The 21,000-nt window shown below is 39.9% G+C and overlaps 1 protein-coding gene across 1 annotated transcript in view; it reads right to left on the reverse strand.

The window, feature by feature from the left end:
- Nucleotides 1-346: 346 nt before the first annotated feature.
- The window catches only part of ptgfrnb (prostaglandin F2 receptor inhibitor b), a 68,483-nt gene continuing 47,829 nt past the window's right edge, over nucleotides 347-21,000 (reverse strand). Inside the window, exons 12-15 of the mRNA XM_047355668.1 lie at nucleotides 5,160-5,346; nucleotides 4,967-5,082; nucleotides 4,817-4,867; nucleotides 347-3,602 (exon numbers count right to left, since the gene is read on the reverse strand). Of these exons, the coding sequence (XP_047211624.1) occupies nucleotides 3,490-3,602; nucleotides 4,817-4,867; nucleotides 4,967-5,082; nucleotides 5,160-5,346 (467 nt within the window). The 3' untranslated portion in view covers nucleotides 347-3,489. The remainder of the gene's footprint in view (nucleotides 3,603-4,816; nucleotides 4,868-4,966; nucleotides 5,083-5,159; nucleotides 5,347-21,000) is intronic.

Consider the following 21,000-nt stretch of genomic DNA (forward strand, 5'->3'; position numbering starts at 1 on the left):
GTGCAATGAATCTAAAATATATGAATGTTAAATTTTCATCATGACATTATGGAAAATAATGAACTTTATCACAATATGCTAATTTTTTGAGAAGGACCTGTATAACCCTTTGAATTTGAGGAAATTATGAACCAAAGTCCTCTAAATAAATTATTTCATATTTTTCTGCCATTTAGCAAATATAAATAATTTTAGTAATCATAACTGACCTGAAGCAGGGAAAGTTTAGTCTGGTTTAACGTCACAGTGAGGAAAGAAGGTTATGAGTCTTTTTATACAGTCTATACATCCGATTTTAACTGTAGTTACACTTTAAACAGGAGAGTCAATAAAAAAAATCCAGATGTACATATCACAAATCTATTTATTTAAAAAAATCATGATTTATCATATTACCTGCTAGAAAAACAGAAAAGACAATATGGAAGCCTTCCTTGGACAAGTGTGCTTCAATGCTACTTTGTGTGGTCTAAAGTTGGGAAGTTTTGGCACAAAGCACGATTGTCCACCTGCATGTTGACGATGGTACACCTAATCCTGAAAACTAAGAGAGCAGCAAGAAGCACACCACACATCTGCAGTGTGTTTCAAGTGAACTTCCAGGTAATAAAAATCATCATCAGGCCAAAAAAAACAACTGTGTCCAATATTTCTCCAGTTTCATTCCTTGGAGAAGGATGTTAGGAACTGATGCAGAGATCCAGGCTCCATTTGGTTTTCCAAAATCAACTTTCTCCGTCTTGGATCCGGGTCAAATCCAGCCTTTCAAGACGTTTGGCAGAATATTCTTACTGTGTTGTGGTTGGAATAACACTTCTAATGGATAATGGCAAAAAAAAAAAAAATCTATAATTTCCTTATCTTGCAGTGTTGTACAGCTCTGAACTGTAACCTGATTTATTGCTCTGAAAGATTTGATTATAATTCACCTAAAACAATTCCTTCAATCAATGTCCTTTCCCTGCCCATTTAGTTCAGGAGGAAACGGTTTGGATCCTGGTGGTTTGGACTGAAACTCCATCATTCAATGTTGTTGGTGGAGCTGTGAGAGCGTGTTCACACACCATTCAACATGATATCCCAATCACAAGTTCATTCAACTGCTAATAATAATAATTAAAAAAAACCCAGAAAGCACACTCTCAGCAGATTTTGTTTTATAAACTGACTTTCAACCAACTGGCTAATGCATTTTCCTTATTTGCTCTTATCTCAAAAGATTTATCACAAAACATTTATTTCACCTTTTCCAAAGCAAAGAATCACTCCATGCCAACTAAACAAGATGTTAATGTTTATGTCATCAATTTATGAGACTTTAATACATACATATTTTTGGTTTTTAACTAATTAAATAATAATTAGAAATTTTGCCAAGTTGTATGATTTTATTTGAAAGAATGTTTCTGAAATAAAATCTGTTATAATGAACAGTAATGGTAAGATTAGCTTGGCATGGAAATCACAACAGTAGAAAATGAACATGTTAAATGATTTAAGAAAATCTTACCAAGGTAAAACTTTTCCAAATCCAAAAATGATTTCTGGTTAGCTTTCCAACTAGTTACCATTGCTAAAGTAAAAAATTGTTTTTCTAAATATATGTTTTTGGACAGATTAAAGCAGGATATAGCCTAGCATGGAGTGGGATATAGCCTAGCATGGAGCAGGATATAGCCTAGCATGGAGCGGGATATAGCCTAGCATGGAGCAGGATATAGCCTAGCATGGAGCGGGATATAGCCTAGCATGGAGCTGGATACAGCCTAGCATGGAGCTGGATATAGCTTAGCATGGAGCTGGATATAACCTAGCATGGAGCGGGATATAGCCTAGCATGAAGTGGGATTTAGGCTGTAGCTTAAAGTAGGATGAGGCCTAGCTTCAAATTGGATAAACCATACCTCAAATTGGTATATAATCCTGCTTTAAGTGGGATATATATATAGCTTAGTTTAGCATGACGTCAAAAAATACTAGCCGAGGTAAAAAGTTCTAGTTTTGAAAAGCAAAACTTTCCCAGTTTTGTATGTGTTGATTACAAAAACTAAAATGAGGACCAAAAGTGATTTTTTGGTCACAAAACAAAACTAGGTAGTCCATAGACAATAATATATATCTTAGCAAGCAAAGTTAGCATTTTCCCCACTTCCTGTCTCGGTGCTAAACTAATCCAGGTTAAGCACATTTGAAAAAAACTGTAAAAAGTTTTTTTAAACATTTAAAGCAGATAAACATGCAAAATTACGAACTATGATTAATGCAAACCAAAAAAGCAATTGAGTTACTTGTGTCATCCTGATTTATCATCATCATGTGCTTGCGCTAGCTAACTTTGCAGCAGCCAGTTTTTACATTTTGAGTAGCGGGCTTTTAATGGGAAAGGAGAAAGATTTATGTCACTTATGAAAAACATCATACTGTTACTAAACAGTACATGCAACCCTTTGTCACACAGCACTCACACACTGTACAAAACACACACAAGACTCAGGCAAAAAAAACATCTGGATACATTTCTGAATACTTATAAAAGAGAAGTGCTTTCTGCCGCCACTGGTAGCGACAGTTCAAGTGTCAGTCCGGAAATCTGAACTAACCACACTCAACAAATATTGGCACCGTGTACAGTATATCTCACACACAAACACACCAACTGCATATCTTTTTGTAAAGCTTAAAAATGTCTCTTTAATGTCACTTTAAAATCTCTTAATTTTCAAAAAAAACCCAAAAACGTCTTGACAATAAAGTTAGTTATTTTCCTTTTGTTAAAATAGGAACACTCTGGGGTGGTAGACCAATGCTTCTCATTTGGAAACCACATGAAGCACTTTTAATTTTAATGGTTACTCCTCAAACCTATCTATGGCAGAAGGAAGGCTCAGGCTTAAAACTGAAAAAGGATAAATCCAGGTTCAATAATCCTGAAGAAAATGCCCAGCCTCGGACAGTTTTGTGGTTCACTGATGCACCGATGAACCAATTAGCTATCACATTTTAAAAAAGGTACTTGTACTTGCAATGAGCCTTGGCATCTGAGAAAGCAATGAAAAAACATAATCCAGCCTGAGTGCTTCATTTGTTATTCCTAGAGGCTAGAGAGGCAGCTGATCTCTGTAGATGTCTTTAGTCCCTGCGGGCAGTGACATCTCAGAAGCTCTGGATTCCTCAGAGTTTCTCATATGGACAGAAATCCTATTGAGAAAACAAATATATTCAAAAAAGAAACAGAAGTCTGAAAGGCTATTTCTCCATTGGCTAGCGTGAAGATCCCCTGCACCTCCACTGCAGAGCTGAGAAGTCCCCAAGCACCTTTTTAAAAGCACTGTGATCGGTCGGTCAGGCTTCCAAAAGACAGATTCACTCCCAACGCCCATCGGCGGCAAACAGGTGGGTGTCCCAGAAGTCGTCGACGGGCGTGTGTCTGTTTTGCGTGTGGTGCTTTTTGTGGGCGCTGCAGCTTGTGGGTGCAGGGGAAAGTGTTTGTCAGTCCATCTCGAGGTCCATTAGTTTGTTGCGTGAGCGGGGAGTGTGTGCCGTGTTGCGGCAGCAGCACTGGGCGCAAATCAGACCCAGGACCAAAGAGAAGATGCCCACACCTGAAAACAGACGATATGATAAAACAAAGTTCTTCTGTTTAGGTTTAAGGTTACTTCATTAAACAAGCAGAAACTAGAGCATTGATATAATTAAAATACAATTACAAATATACAGCAAATACCTACAGCAACAACCACTGAATTTGATGTTTAAATTCAATGAGGGCAGTAAGTGCAACAAGAGTATCCTAACTAAGTGTGATGTGCTACTGAAGTGGAGACGAGTGCCAAAGAGATTCGGTCAGCCTGCAGTCTAAGATGTGAGCAACAGTGAGCGAAATGATCTGAGCTCGTCTCCCTTTCAACCAGATTCTGTTGCATTTTTCAGCTGTTGGCTGCATTTATATTTTCCTCAGGCTGCCGTAATACTTCAGCTGCCCAACTTATACTGACTCATTAGAATAGTTTCTTTACATTGCGAAAGCAACCAGTCAGATTTGTATGAACTGGTACTTACGCAAGACAAAAATAACGTTTGGGAAAACATAGATAAAGAGTTCTGTTTAAGATTTAGCAAATACTGTGAAAACTCAGCAATAAAAAGAATAAATAAAAACCAGTGAATGATTAAATTATAAATATGGGAATAAAGACAAAATAAGAAAAAATAGAAATACATACAATTATAATAACCATTTTGACTAAAATATGTAAACAATCTATAGCAAAAATTTGGATATTGCAAAATATAAAAGTAAAAAAAAAAACAATTGTAAAAGAATTAATGTAAAATGCAAATTTTAACATCTTTATATAAGAAGCAAACTCAAACAGGCAATATATTTTTTATTAATTTAAACTTTTTAAAGCTTTATTTGCATTTATATTTTCTTTAATTCCCCCCTCTAATCTTTTTAAAACGTTAACATTTCTTTTTAATCCCATGATTGTTTTATGATAAATCTTAGATTCTTAATACCAAAAGTAGAAATGTTTTTAACTTATTTCAGTTTTATTTAAAATTTTAGAATTGTTGGAATATTACTTACTAAGATATTTTTATAAATAATAACTCCCATAATTTTAATAATGTTATATTATTTTATAATCGACATTACAGAATGGTCTGCAGCAACTATTAACCAATGAACAAATCATCCTAATCTGGTCAGTAAAACATACTGGATTTGACAACTGATTGCTAAAAATGATTTAAGCATTATTTTAAAAGGAAAAAAACATGAAATGTCTCTGATATTTAGTGATCTTATTACCCAGAGAGGCCGAGGCACCGTAAAGGAGAGGTAGCTTTAAGGAGTCCCAGACTGCAAGAGAAGAGAGAGAAACCGGGCTTTTTATGTTATGCTGCACATTTCTTAAAGGCAAAAACAAGACTATGCAATTTGCTTTTAATGTGTCTTAACCTGCAAATTTGACAGAGAGGAAGACCCTGCTGGAAGTCAGCTCTCTAGTTTGACTCCAGTCTCCTGTTGCCAACCTGTACCACGGAGTGACTACGCAGTGGTACTCACCGCTGTCACTGGAAAGCACAGAACACACTATTAGAATCCAAAACTGAGACTAAGGGCAGAATAATCCTCATAATCACCCACTCACCTGTCCTGAGTGCCAAAAATGTTCAGCAAGTAGGTGTTCTTGTCTTTGCGCTCTATCGAAACGTCACTGGATGAGTTGCGGTTCATTTTCCTCACGAGGCCAAAGCGGTCCAGGCTGGCCACCTGACTCATGGTCTGTCCGCCGCGCAGCCGGGTGAAGAACCAGCTCACGTCATACGCTAGGTCCTCTGCAGGGACAAGCAAAGCACAACGGAAAAAGAAAAACCGTTGGTGACGAGAAGAACTGCTCTGGTTTTCAGGAGAAAAGCTGTAGTTTTTGTGTATTCATTAGTCTTTGTGTTAAGCTGCTCTCAACCAGCGATGGGTTGATAATATCACCACCCAGAAAACAGGATTAAAATTTAGCGTTCAAGCTGAATGCTAAACTTTATTTCTTTTAGTAGCCATCAAGCATTTGGGACAACTTGAATCTTTTACATACTCCCCCCTTTGTTAAACCATTGATTAATGGTGATTTCCAATATATTTAATTTTAAACTTTATTCACCTGATTATTGACAGAGTAGAACCTGTATGATGACATGAAGCGGGCTAAAAGATCCAGCATTTAGTCATGAGTTCACACCTCCCATCAGTTATAGTAAATCTGATCAACTAGAAATAAGGTTCAGCTGTCCTTGGAGGATTTTCCTGACAGATACTGATTTGCATCCTTCAGCTAAAGCCAGAGTTTGCAGAAGGTTAAGAAAAGGATTGAAAGTTTATTGATGGGGCGACAGTGGTAGATGTCCGGTCACTGGTGGGTTGCCAGTTTGAAGCCTCACTCTGTCTGTCACAGTCGTTGTGTCCTTGGGCAAGACCTGCCATGCCTGCTAATGGTGGTGGTCAGAGGTCTCGGTGGCACCAATTGTATGGCAGCCTCACTTCTGTTTGCCCCAGGGCATAAGTGGCTACAATGTACAGGGGTTGGACAATGAAACTGAAACACTTGTCATTTTAGTGTGGGAGGTTTCATGGCTAAATTGGACCAGCCTGGTAGCCAGTCTTCATTGATTGCACATTGCACCAGTAAGAGCAGAGTGTGAAGGTTCAATTAGCAGGGTAAGAGCACAGTTTTGCTCAAAATATTGAAATGCACACAACATTATGGGTGACATACCAGAGTTCAAAAGAGGACAAATTGTTGGTGCACGTCTTGCTGGCGCATCTGTGACCAAGACAGCAAGTCTTTGTGATGTATCAAGAGCCACGGTATCCAGGGTAATGTCAGCATACCACCAAGAAGGATGAACCACATCCAACAGGATTAACTGTGGACGCAAGAGGAAGCTGTCTGAAAGGGATGTTCGGGTTCTAACCCGGATTGTATCCAAACAACATAAAACCACGGCTGCCCAAATCACAGCAGAATTAAATGTGCACCTCAACTCTCCTGTTTCCACCAGAACTGTCCGTCAGGAGCTCCACAGGGTCAATATACACGGCCGGGCTGCTATAGCCAAACCTTTGGTCACTCATGCCAATGCCAAACGTCGGTTTCAATGGTGCAAGGAGCACAAATCTTGGGCTGTGGACAATGTGAAACATGTATTGTTCTCTGATGAGTCCACCTTTACTGTTTTCCCCACATTGGGGAGAGTTACGGTGTGGAGAAGCCCCAAAGAAGCGTACCACCCAGACTGTTGCATGCCCAGAGTAAGCATGGGGGTGGATCAGTGATGGTTTGGGATGCCATATCATGGCATTCCCTTGGCCCAATACTTGTGCTAGATGGGCGCGTCACTGCCAAGAACTACTGAACCATTCTTGAGGACCATGTGCATCCAATGGTTCAAACATTGTATCCTGAAGGCGGTGCCGTGTATCAGGATGACAATGCACCAATACACACAGCAAGACTGGTGAAAGATTGGTTTGATGAACATGAAAGTGAAGTTGAACATCTCCCATGGCCTGCACAGTCACCAGATCTAAATATTATTAAGCCACTTTGGGGTGTTTTGGAGGAGCGAGTCAGGAAACGTTTTCCTCCACCAGTATCACGTAGTGACCTGACCACTATCCTGCAAGAAGAATGGCTTAAAATCCCTCTGACCACTGTGCTGGACTTGTATATGTCATTCCCAAGACGAATTGACGCTGTATTGGCCGCAAAAGGAGGCCCTACACCATACTAATAAATTATTGTGGTCTAAAACCAGGTGTTTCATTGTAGCCTACCCCTGTCAGTGTGTGAATATGTGTGTGAATGGGTGAATGACTGATTGTAGTGTTTTGGGTCCCAGGGGACTTGATAAAGCGCTTTACAAGTGCAGGCCATTCACCATTTTATTGTTGTACAAAGATTTCAGAAACAAATCCCAGCATTATATGTAAACATAATCACAATGCAGAGAGGCATCAATAATTGGAGACAACATATGACGACAGTGATATTACAGAAAGAGGACTTTTCTCCAAAAATGATGGAAAGACCTGATTGAAACTGGTCGGGCAGGCTGCCAAGAGGCCGTGAGCAACAACAAAGAAGCTGGAGGTTGTACTAGTTGTGCTCTACATAGATGTATCTGCTGTATTGTACACATGTCTGAACTAAGGAATAGGATTTCAAAACAAAAGAAAACATCCAAGTTTAACACATTACTCTAAAAAGAATCTTAAAAAGCACAGTACGTTCTTTGTCTTCGCCACCATGCTTGTTGTTTCTATCGTCTCCAGGTACGTCCCGCCCACGGGTGACGTCAACCAAGTATTACGTGATGCCCGAGTTAAACCATGGTTTGCGCCCTGGGCACTTTTTTTTTTTTTTTTTTGGTGGAAACAACACTGGTTTTACCGGAACAGGCTCTGAATCCGGTTTTCAGTTTAGATGTACAGGATTTATGTCAATTTACGTTTTGAAATGACTCTTAAGGTATTTAAACTAAAGAATGCAAACAATAAAGCCTGTTTAAAGTGTCTCAACATACGCTATTTTAATGATTTTACTGTCTCTGCTTAGCTTTTCAGTAGTATAAACAATCACATTTGAGTCAAACATTTACACAACGGTCTACTACTCCTCTTTCTTCAATGTAAACTGGTCCTAACTTGCTGAAATTCTGCTAAAAAACATCAAAAATTACCACATTAACCAGCTGCTCCTTATACTATAAAGAAGACGGAGTTGCATGTGGATCACAAGAACCATGACAGCCATGACAATAGAGAGAAAAAAGGAGAAATGAATTTGAAAGAATTTGTCATATTAGGTGTACTCTCTGGAAAGCGGGTGTGAGTGAGCTCATCATTTCCAAGAGCCAGAGGTAGGAAGGGAAACGGAGAGCGCAAGATAGACGGGAGCCCAAACTACTCATTAGTCTGTCAGGGAGAGAGGGACTATTAGCACAGCACCTCCTCCATGCACACATATACAGAATAAAACCCCACGGAGCCTGAGTCATCCTCTGTCATTCGGGTGACAAATAGGCGAAACGGTGGAAAAAAAATTATCATAAAAGGAACAATTGCCAACAACAATCCAGGAAAAATAAAACCTGACAAAATGATCATGAAAAACAATTATGAAAGAAGACAGAGATGGAGAAACGAGGGGGAGGAAGAACGAGTACAGAGGAAGGGACAGATTGAATGTAATGAAGAGAAAGACGGAGTAGAGGAGGGGATTCACCCAGAGCAGAATAATAAATCACACTGCAATTTTTCTCCTCTCTCCTCGCCCTCTCTCTTTCATAATGGTTTTAATATTCAAGAGCGACATCATTAAAAATCAGGAGTAGCAGCAGCTGCAATAACCGCCTATTTGTCTCGCTGCGTGGCAGCAGACCCGAGGAGCAAAGGGTCTTCCAACATGACCATCTTCTAAAAGTTCCAACAAACCAAAAAAAGTTTTGCGATTTGCTCATTAGAAGCTAATCTACTCAAACAAAAATATTCCACAATCTGCCGGTTGTCTGGGTGGGAATCTCAGCATAGGAAAGGTCACATGAGATCAACATCTTCAATCCGATGGGAGACAAACGGAAAAAGAAGTGAGCACTCGATACAAACATGGTCAGAAGGAGAGGATGCATGAGGGCATGCCAGATGGACCACAGCAGGAGGACCGATCCTTACTGATGACGGCTCATATCGACCCACAGAACCAACTCCATTTTCTTCAGGTCATCATCAATGAAATCTATCCTCATTGATAATTCTTTACATTTAATTAAATACTTTTCCATACTCAAATTTCCAGAATTTTTCAAAGACAAAAGCAAAGTTATACTGGTATTTCTCCAGTGTTCAGGCTGGTCAGGATGGATGGATGGTCAAATTCAAAGATGGACAAACAGGTGGATGTACAGATGGGTAAAAACGCAAATGGATAAATGAAACAAGTCAAATAATGGAGGGACACATGGACAGAAGAAAAGAAGAAATGATGGAGGACTGGATGAAAGGTCAAATTGATGGATGGCCAACAAATATATGAGGTAGACGGACCAATTAATGGACACATGTCTGAACAGACGTCAGGACAAAGGTATGGGAAGTAAAATCTGAAAATCCAACATTTATCCAGGCTAAATTCAATATTTTTCCAGATTCTGCTGGAACCCAAACCAACCAGTCTCATTTAAAGCCGAGGCTGACCGTCATATAGCTGCTGAGCTTCTGCTTTGTTTTAGAACTTCTAACTGTTTTTCTTAGAGAAACAAAACCAACCTCTGGTCATTAATCTAATCCAGCCTCTTCACAAGAGGGCGCAAACCATCCATCTTCCTCAGCTGCTCCATAGCACCAATTTATTATGAACAATACCACTGAGGTACTTGCCCAGGTACATTCAAAAAGTTTTAGGTTTAGATGTACAACAAGCCTGGTTAACATGAGCCCAAGAAAGGCCTTGTTTCCAGCTTTAGACTCTTAAGTCTAAATGTGCCATTTTCTGTCAGAGCCTGCCCGATTAATCCAAAAGGAGAAGCTCCAATAACATTTAAAACAAATCAAACTAAAAGTTCATACTACACCTCTTGCCTGAGGAATACAACAAAAACTTAGCTGGAATTGTTGGAATCCGACTAATTTGTTGGCTACAGTGATGAAAGTGGTGATGGAGATGCGTTGGGACAGCACAGAGAGGGGGCACAGTTTTCCTCCATAGAGGCCAGTAGCCAAGCGCTCCATCCAACCAAGGAGGAGGAAACAAGAGGCGACACTAAGAGGGGAGGTGAAGGAGGTCAACTGACCAACACACACACACACACACACACCCCTCCAGAGCAAATGAAGAGGAGCGCTCTGACACCATCAAGTTCCTCAAAGCTACGCTGAAGAACATTGCATAAAAATAAAGCGACCCACTTTATGAAATGCAGTGAAGGACAAGTGAGCTAACATTGTCTTACCCAAACTTCTTCTTTTATACTAATAATCTGCTGCTTAAGTATGTTTTTTTTGCTTCACATTTTTCAATAAAAACTTTCAGTTGTTAATCATATTTTACGGTGGTTATACAAATAAAACTAAGCAAAAAGATCCATCTGGAAATTCCAGTTTACGGTTAGCCTCTCTACTGGTCTTCATCACAAATAACAGAAGATGCCACTTCTTGACCTCTTGAAAGTCAAAACACCGACCAAAGCCCAGTGTGGACGAGTTGGAACAAACACTCAACAGCCACTTTGCTAGGTGCACTTTGCTAATACTATGTTGGGCCCATTTTCCCCCAGAATGACCTTAACAGTTTGTTGCATAGATTTAAAAAGGTGTCAGAAGATTTTGGTTCATATTGACATGATTGTATTTAATGGTGTTAATTTTCCACCACCTCCCAAAGGTGCTCTGCTGGTTTGACTCTGGGGACTATGAAGGCCACTGGAGTACAGTGACGTCTTTGTCATGTTCAAGAAACCAGTTTGAGGATTATGTTAGCTTTTTGACATGTTTCATTATCCTCCTGTAAGCAGCCATCAGAAGATGGGGACAATGTGGTCATAAAGGGATGGACATGGTCAGCCAGCATACTTAGATAGGCTGTGGTGTTAAAAGCATGCATCGCCACCAGGCTGAACTGTCAATGCAAGGCACGATGGATCCATGCTTTCATGTTGTACAGGTCCTTCTCAAAATATTAGCATATTGTGATAAAGTTAATTATTTTCCATAATGTCATGATGAAAATTTAACATTCATATATTTTAGATTCATTGCACACTAACTGAAATATTTCAGGTCTTTTATTGTCTTAATACGGATGATTGTGGCATACAGCTCATGAAAACCCAAAATTCCTATCTCACAAAATTAGCATATTTAATCCGACCAATAAAAGAAAAGTGTTTTTAATACAAAAAACGTCAACCTTCAAATAATCATGTACAGTTATGCACTCAATACTTGGTCGGGAATCCTTTGGCAGAAATGACTGCTTCAATGCAGCGTGGCATGGAGGCAATCAGCCTGTGGTACTTCTGAGGTCTTATGGAGGCCCAGGATGCTTCGATAGCGGCCTTTAGCTCATCCAGAGTGTTGGGTCTTGAGTCTCTCAACGTTCTCTTCACAATATCCCACAGATTCTCTATGGGGTTCAGGTCAGGAGAGTTGGCAGGCCAATTGAGCACAGTGATACCATGGTCAGTAAACCATTTACCAGTGGTTTTGGCACTGTGAGCAGGTGCCAGGTCGTGCTGAAAAATGAAATCTTCATCTCCATAAAGCTTTTCAGCAGATGGAAGCATGAAGTGCTCCAAAATCTCCTGATAGCTAGCTGCATTGACCCTGCCCTTGATAAAACACAGTGGACCAACACCAGCAGCTGACACGGCACCCCAGACCATCACTGACTGTGGGTACTTGACACTGGACTTCTGGCATTTTGGCATTTCCTTCTCCCCAGTCTTCCTCCAGACTCTGGCACCTTGATTTCTGAATGACATGCAGAATTTGCTTTCATCTGAAAAAAGTACTTTGGACCACTGAGCAACAGTCCAGTGCTGCTTCTCTGTAGCCCAGGTCAGGCGCTTCTGCCGCTGTTTCTGGTTCAAAAGTGGCTTGACCTGGGGAATGCGGCACCTGTAGCCCATTTCCTGCACACGCCTGTGCACGGTGGCTCTGGATGTTTCTACTCCAGACTCAGTCCACTGCTTCCGCAGGTCCCCCAAGGTCTGGAATCGGCCCTTCTCCACAATCTTCCTCAGAGTCCGGTCACCTCTTCTCGTTGTGCAGCGTTTTCTGCCACACTTTTTCCTTCCCACTGACTTCCCACTGAGGTGCCTTGATACAGCACTCTGGGAACAGCCTATTCGTTCAGAAATTTCTTTCTGTGTCTTACCCTCTTGCTTGAGGGTGTCAATAGTGGCTTTCTGGACAGCAGTCAGGTCGGCAGTCTTACCCATGATTGGGGCTTTGAGTGATGAACCAGGCTGGGAGTTTTAAAGGCCTCAGGAATCTTTTGCAGGTGTTTAGAGTTAACTCGTTGATTCAGATGATTAGGTTCATAGCTCGTTTAGAGACCCCTTTAATGATATGCTAATTTTGTGAGATAGGAATTTTGGGTTTTCATGAGCTGTATGCCAAAATCATCCGTATTAAGACAATAAAAGACCTGAAATATTTCAGTTAGTGTGCAATGAATCTAAAATATATGAATGTAAAATTTTCATCATGACATTATGGAAAATAATGAACTTTATCACAATATGCTAATATTTTGAGAAGGACCTGTATATGCCAGTTTCAGACATAACCATCTGAATGCTGCGGCTGAAATGAAAACTCACTGAACAAGGGAACATTTTTAGGCCATCGTCCAAGTTTGATGACAGGTGTGATCTTCTGCAGCCCCTTTCTTGCCTATTCCGATGCTCAGGTTTGGTCTTCATCATGTCTAGATGCCTAAATGCAGAGTTGCAGCCATTTGATCGTCTTATTTTATATTTCTGCCAGTGAGTTTAATAGTTGAGGAACCTTAAAGAGTGAAGCCAAACAAAACGTTATAGTATGGTTTTTAAAATTCAGCTTAGTTCTTTATTGTTATTGTTTTCCACCAGGAATTAAAAGGCTGAACCAAATCCTTAAAAGCCCCAAATTTTTGTCATATTTCAACCATGATCACTTTATGTAAACTTCTGAACCTAAATAAAAAAGAAAGTAAGTACTGTTCTTACTGTACATACAAAATACCGTTAATTAGAATTTTTGCTGTTGATTCAGGTTCTGCGACGCTTTCCCGCCCAGTTTTCACTGCTTACTGGTCACACTAGATAATTTCTGATGGTTTATGTGAGAAATAATGGGCAAACTTTCTCCTAATTATATCATTTAACTGCTCCGCTAACAGTAAAAAGCATTTGCCTTCTGACGATTTTACCAGCGAGGTTAGTTTCCGACTTTGTCCCCAAATGATCAAAGAGACATTTTGCATAATTCCCAGGACTGACGTGTGAACTCCAGTTGCTCGTGTCAGTGACGACACCGATATTCGAGTTATTATTAGAAAGCTTCTGCCTTCTCACCGTAACTTTCTTTGTTCTTGCCGGCGAACCAAACTGAGAGTGAGGGGAGGGGATTGAAAGAGCTTACAATGTCAGAGGAGATTATTTGGTTTAATACGCAGCTATAAATCAACAGTGAATGCAACATCTCAGGCTGGAGAGCATGCATCACGAAAAAAAACACCCCCACCCCTTCTCCTTATGGGAGGTGCAATATCTGAACCCCACACAGCTGTTCCTTCCCTCTGTCGGACCTTTCCACCATCCTCTGTGCACTCATGATTTTCCATCTCAGCAGTCATTTAATAAGCTCCAAACTGCAACAATAAGCCAGGACAAACTTAAATTATTGGTTTATTTCTGCACAAATGCATGCAAATGTTTTAACGTTTAAAGCATCCAAAGTGGCCTTTTTGAGGTAGCACCATATGCAATGTGTAAAATATTTTGCAGCAGGAATCCAACCATATCACGTAATAGCTGCTCTGCAGTCAGACATGTTACATGTCAACATAAAAGGGCACAGCATGCTCAGAAAAAAAGGATCGCTATCTGAACATCTCCCTGAAGCACTCGTTTCTCAGGCTTCACACAACTGCTTCCATCACGTTTCATGTGTGCAACTCGGTGCAACAGAGAAAAAAAGGGAGGGAGAGCTGGTCCACAAGATGTAATCATCCCTCACGTCGGGATCTGCAAGAAAACAACCCGGCATGCAGCCCTAGACAGCTGGCCTCTAGTGCCACTCGTGTAATCTCTGTTGGCTTTAAACGTAGGCTTCAGATTTGCTAAAACGGCCCCATATTTCAGCCCAAGTTTAACTGGTGCAGCAGCTTCATTAAGCAGGAAGAGGAGGGGGGGCTCTCTGTTGAGAATCTACACTGAATCTCTAATAGAAAATTTGGCTAATAAAACTAAAATGGCCGTCGGTGGAAATGAAGACAGTCTGATTGGATTTCTTTGGATTAATCCCTTGAGGAGGGTCTGAGGAGTTTAAAACTGCCTGACACACCAGCACAAAAGAATGTCAATTTCCACTACTGCATCTAATGAACCCATGTGTGTGTGTGTGTGTTTGTGTTCTCCGCTCCATAAAGCAGGACAGTGCTGGTAGAGTAGAATACTAAACACTATAAAAACACCATTTAGCTCCACAGAAACAAAGCCTCTGGGAAAGTGAGTTTCCCTCGTTACTCGCAGCATGCTTAATGAGAACCCCAGCAAATGAAGGCAAACTTTGCTTCATATTTCGGATATTTAGCATCCGGCAGCCCTTTTAACAAATCACTTCATTGATGTGGGTTTCACGAGGCAAAGACCTACATTTTTAGATTTCCCAAAATGCTGACAAGCTTTTGAAAATCTAGCTTTTAAATTGTTTCTCTTCAAAAAAAGGTCTCATTAGCAGGATAAGAGTTTCATTATTCAATTTTTTCAGGGAAGAAACGAATAAAAAAAACCAGAATAATCAACATTTCTTTCAAGTTAAGATTTCTTATGTTTTCTGTCACACTTATATCTTACCACAGCATCTCAAACAGAATAAAGCCTCGACTTTGACTAGGCCATCTCAAAACCCTTCAGATGTTTGTGGTTCTATTTAATATACAATTAATAAGGAAGGCAATGCAAAAAAGGGGCGCAGTGCAAGAGGTTGAGCAACCCTGGTTGACTTGGTTTGGGGGCCTGACTTCTATGATTTCTGAAAGTTTGGTTGCTTTCTGACATCAGAGTCACAGATCTTGGAGAATTTCAAATAATCATCTCCGGTTTAAATTCAGGATTTTGACATGATGGACATTCAGTATTTAACCTGAAATATTTGAGTAAAAAGTAAATAAGATCCCTTGTTTGGTCTAAGATTAAAGAGTCCAATGAAGCAGCAGCTGCTGAATGATGCTGTTTAGGAGGTCAGAAAAACTCGTTCTGCTTAGAGAAACGGATTATTAATTTAAGTGAGCTGCTTTATTTTGGCTAAAGGATAAAATCCAGCTGGCCGCTGGAAGTGGAGAGGAGAGCAGAGAGTCTTTGCAGATGAAAGGTCCAAACCCAAAGGTTGGATCATGCTGCAGAAAACTACCATTCAATGATAAACGTGAGACTCTTGCTTGAACATCCTCACATTTTTCTGTAACATTGCTCTCTAAAGAGGCGAGCTTTAATAGTCCTGTATGCTTCCACAATGGTTCACCTTTCTGCTTTGAACACTTCATTTAAAAAGCACAGTGTTTCCATTCTGCTGCCACTGAAACTGGCCTTTTAAAAAGGCTGCATCTCCATCTCCCTGTTCTGTTTAACTCAAACAACTAATGGAGTGAAAATGAGTGTGGTGCTTCGCCGCTGCTAACGACTACATTTTCAATTTGCGCTTTATTGTCACTTCTCTTTTTTCACTCTTGGTTTGATGCTTTTATACTCTTCATCTGTGTTTCTCTTTAAGGTTGGTTGCTGGCAGATGTGTGGTACTTTTATCTTCTCTATAAAACCATGGGGAGCCATTTGATGTTTGCAGTCTAAATCCTTTCTTTGATTTTGTTAAAAACACAAACTAAAATCTTCCAGGAGACATGACTACAAATTAATTTTTAAATACTAAATACAAGTAAAGCATGACTTTATATGGGAATTTTAAATCAGAACTTTTTTTTAACAGATAGCTACTTTGTAAACTGTAATCCGGCTTTTTAAGTTGCTAATGGAGTAACGGCTTCTTCCTCTCTGAGCGGCCTTTCAGCCTATGTTGGTACAGGACTCATTGCACCATTAAGGGACACAATGACCTTGATTTTTTGGCTGGTTTCTTCAGATTTTTTCATTTTGTTACACAAGGAAGCAGAGTGTTTACACTCTCCCACATGTAAACCTCTGAATGTAAGGAAAATGCCATTTAAAATAGAAATAAATGTGGTCATCTTAACACACCCAAAATAGCAACAGTCAATAGTAGTTAGCAACTGAACTATTTTTCTAATCCCACCAACTAGAACTTGATCCAATCGTCCCCAAGTCCGAGTTCTGACTTGTCTGGCAAAGTGAACATGGCTTAAATTGCATTAATCTTAACATTTGAATTCTAATCTCTGTTGTGGCTTTAAAACTAGATTTATTTGGTCTACGCAAAACATTGAAAGCACCAGGGTTTTAAAATTGAAATTCAAGTTGCTGACAAAGAAAGACAGATTTTCCTGAATCTTTTCTATTCTGATCCAGATTCAAATTCTTGCTTTCTTTAGTCCATTTCAAATATAAACGGTTTTACAGTAAAGTTGTAAAGTTATCAAACTTTAAACAGATTGATGCTGTTTTTGATGCTGACCCAAGTGAAATAAACATCTTTACAGGTAAAGTGCAATATTAAAGCACATCAGCAACTTCTTTCTCCAGTCAAAGCAGACACACTGGTGGCCTTCACAGCATAGCATGAGCAAATATTAAACCTACAAACTGTAACATGAACTGACAGTTCTCGAATTAATTCAGGTCAAGCTTTTATTCCCAGCTGTTCTTGGTTCAGTGGGAACCGTTAATGGAGTGAGAATCATTTTCTGTCATCCGTTCTCACCACTTCAACCCTCTCTTCCCTCCCCACTTCAAATTCACTCCTCTCCCCTCTTTCTTATGTCTCCGGTTAGAAAACGGTACGATGTTCTCGAGCCTCTCTACTCCCCATTTACTGCCTCCTCTTTTCACTCTCTTTCCCTTGAATGCTCTCACTAGGTCTCTTTCCTTTCCTCCAACTTACCCCAACCTTCTCTCCAACTTGCCATATATTCTTCCTCTACCTCGTTCAGTCTCCTCGACTGGCTAACGGAGCGTGAGATTGGCTAATTAACGGCTGCCTGGCGGCCTTGCAAAGAAAGCTGGGTAATTTGGAGAGACTGAATGTGGAGAGAGGAGTGGAGGAGCTAAAAGAGGAGAGAAGGAGGCATTGGTATATCTATTACATCACATCACATCAACCTTCAACTTTTTATGTGTTCCATTTATTCGTCTCTATGTTTTCTAAAGTACTTCTTCTTCTTCAACTCACAAATGCTTTGATGCCATCTGTATAAAAGTATTATCTTATGCTGTATTTAAAGATGGGATCCTTAAAAAGCCAACTCACCAACAATGATTAATGCACATTTGCAATAAATACCAACAAGGGATTCATTTAATGAAAACTATCATTATGAGCTCCGGACGTGAATGCGACTGCTTTAAACTAATACATTATATCTACTTTTGAGACTCTTATTTTGAAGTCAGAAAGGAAGTAGTTCGAGTTGCCCTGGTTCGCTGATGAAGTCGACTATGAAAAGATTTCTCATTGGGCTAGCTGTAGCTCTGGGTTACATGAGAACCGAAGATGCCTTCATCATGGTTATAACTGTTTGTAGCAGCATTTAAAGCACTTGGAAAACATGGTAACGGACAATTTGTTCTCCCAGGGCTGCAGGAAACTAGTTCTTGACATATCAATTGCTGTGAAATCTGAAGTAGGAGGGGTCAATGCTCTCAAGCTTGCTGCTGTGGGAGGGGCCTATTAAGACCTCCAAGGAGTTCTGGACCCAAGTTTCTTGTAAAGTATGAAATATCGTCTTCTTGCCTCCTTACATAACGGAACAGAAGTCTCTGTTATTGAGGAGCATGTAAAGGCCTTTGGTCCTTGATGCAGCCGTCCAGGGTTCTACTCCTGATCTCAGGTCCTTTGCTGAATGCATTCCCCTTTCGTTTTCTGAGCCTTTTCTTGTATTAACAACTGTGGAAAACACCCATACGCATCAGAAAATCCTTAGAAAACTAGATCTGAACAATTTGAAAGCACAAAAAATACTTTAATGGATGGTTTGATATTTACGAAACCTTCATTATGGTTTTGGAAAAATACTTTTTTCAATGTTATTTTCCACAGAAAACAACGTAATAAAGATTTCAGTTGATAAAATACAACTGAATAAATTACACATCAGACTTTATGTAGGTAGTTTATATATAAAATACAACTACGACAAATCAACTAAAGGTAAGAAATTGTTTACAGATAGTAAAAGTTACAAGGAATGAAATAGCAAGTACTCAATTAGGGGAATAAATTCAATCAAAACTGACAAGACCTGGGCCCAAAGTTGGTTTTTAATTCTGTAAGAAACCGAGAAAGCAGGAATATGCTGTGTTGCAAAATAAAAAAAGACAAATAAAAACTGTACTTTTATTGTTTGAAATAAAAATGGTTTTCCAGCTACAACCGTTTGCGAAAATGCTTTTACAGGAGACCTTTGGTACACACACACAGAGCTTTGAATGCTGAGCCAACATGGTTGAATGCTGGGAACTGAGATCCCAGAATTAACCACAAGTTCTCTCCAAAACTGCCCCCCTTTCTCTTGGAAGCATACCTTATCACATTTTATATTTGGATACAGACCAAACAAACCCTAAGTCCAAATATGTGGTACTATAGATCCTTTAGATGCTTGATAATGGTTACTATCAAATATTTGTTCTACCTCTCCTCTGTTCCTCGTATAGCTGCTGCTGCTTTCTTTGTAGGCTAAGAAAAAACAACATTAAGTCTGTGTCTAAAACCCAGCAAGCAACAAAGCCTTATTTCTTCCCAGGAGGAACAGGGTGGTATGCTGTTATTTTTACAAAAGAATTTCTGAGTGGGAAAAAAACTGTCACAGTGTCAGAGGCAGTGCTTCAAAACCGAGAAAAAAAATGCATCTCTAATGGTGATGTCATCCCCCCACCGCTGATTTCAAGTGTGCAGCGTTTGACAGGCTTCTAAGGCTGCAACAGATGCCATTCATTCCACTCTGCAATGATTGTTGTGGGTCCGCGTGTGGCTGCATGCTGAGAAACTCAAAGTAAAAACTACTGGAAAGATGAAAGATGGCAGCATTGTGATTATATATACCATTTATTGCACATAGGTCCCACTTAAATGTTTCAGATCATCAAAAAATCTTATCAGACAAAGATACGCTGAGTTAATACAAAGTGCAGTTTTCAAATGAAGATTTCACTTATTAAAGAGAAAAAAAAGCTATCCAAAGCAGCTACTCCCAGGCCTGATTGCTGCCAGATGTGTAGAAAAATCACTTAGGCAGAACCTGTCTGACAACATGAAGTAGGCTAAGAGATCTCAAAAAGCAACACATCATGCATGATCTAAAGAAATGCCTCAACAGATAAACAAATTTATTGAGATCTATCATTCTAAAGCTTTGGGACTCCGAAGAATCACAGTGAGAGTCATTATCCACAAATGTAGAAAACATGGAACAGTGGTGAACCTTCCCAGGAGTGGCCGACCTACCACACTTACTCCAAGAGAGCATCAACGACTCCACGAAGAACCCAGAACATCTAAAGCTCTGCAGGGCAAACTTTCCTCAGTTAAGGTCAGAGTTCATGATTCAAAAGAAAGAGACATGGCAAAAACAGCCTCCATGGGGGATTTCCAAGGAAATCTAAAATTCAGTGAACTCGCGAGACAAAAGTTGAACTCTTATGAAGTTATACGCCGGATGTGGCCGGATTTACAACTGACACCGAATTTCAGAAAAACGACTTCATACCCACAGTCAAACGTGGTGGTGGTGGTGTTGTGATGATCTGTAGCTACAGCACCGGGTGGCTATTAAAATCACTGCACAGTCTGTGCATCAGTTTGTGATCCGAAACAGACCAATAAGTCCACCCCTAAAACCAGTTTGGTTTGGATAGTGTTTTTCTCTTAATAAACCCAATAATTTGAAAGATGCTATCTTTGTCGGTTATTACCCTAATTGTGTTACATTAGACACATATAACACAGTAAACAAAATCTGTATTCTGTAGAGAATCTGCACAAAAGCCAGCTTTAATTTTCAAGGAGAGAATATCAAATCCTCAGTTAATGAGTCCTTATGACACATTTGTCTACATTTCACTCAGTGTGCAGACTTCTCTAGACAGAAGGCCATGGACGTAATGGATGTAAGTAGCGGCCAAAGCTAATAATCATGTCTTACCTTCTTTCAGGCACCCACACAACACAGGATTCAAGAAAAGCACCAGCTGCTGTGTGGGGGCATCAGTCTGCAGAAGTGCTAAGTAGAAATTAACAAGATATAGGCCTAAAAGGCTCACAGAGGGATTTATACCTGAATAATAAACTAGTCGCTTGGAAGAAGGTGATTTCTTCTGCTGCTGGGATGGTTCGGAATAACAACTATAATATCCCAGGGCATTTATATCTACGACAAAATTCACTTACGACAGTTTAATCCTATTTGGGATGGAAGCAAACACTCACATCTAAGGGTCTATTTAGAGCTGCCAATTAGAATGTTACGATTTGTATTGGCGGTTTTAAATGTACATGAAGGACTTAGAGGGGCTGAGCCGCTATTTTCCTTTCCCGTTAACGGA

The sequence above is a fragment of the Girardinichthys multiradiatus genome, chromosome 24 (genome assembly GCF_021462225.1).
Source record: "Girardinichthys multiradiatus isolate DD_20200921_A chromosome 24, DD_fGirMul_XY1, whole genome shotgun sequence".
Classification (NCBI taxonomy): domain Eukaryota; kingdom Metazoa; phylum Chordata; class Actinopteri; order Cyprinodontiformes; family Goodeidae; genus Girardinichthys; species Girardinichthys multiradiatus.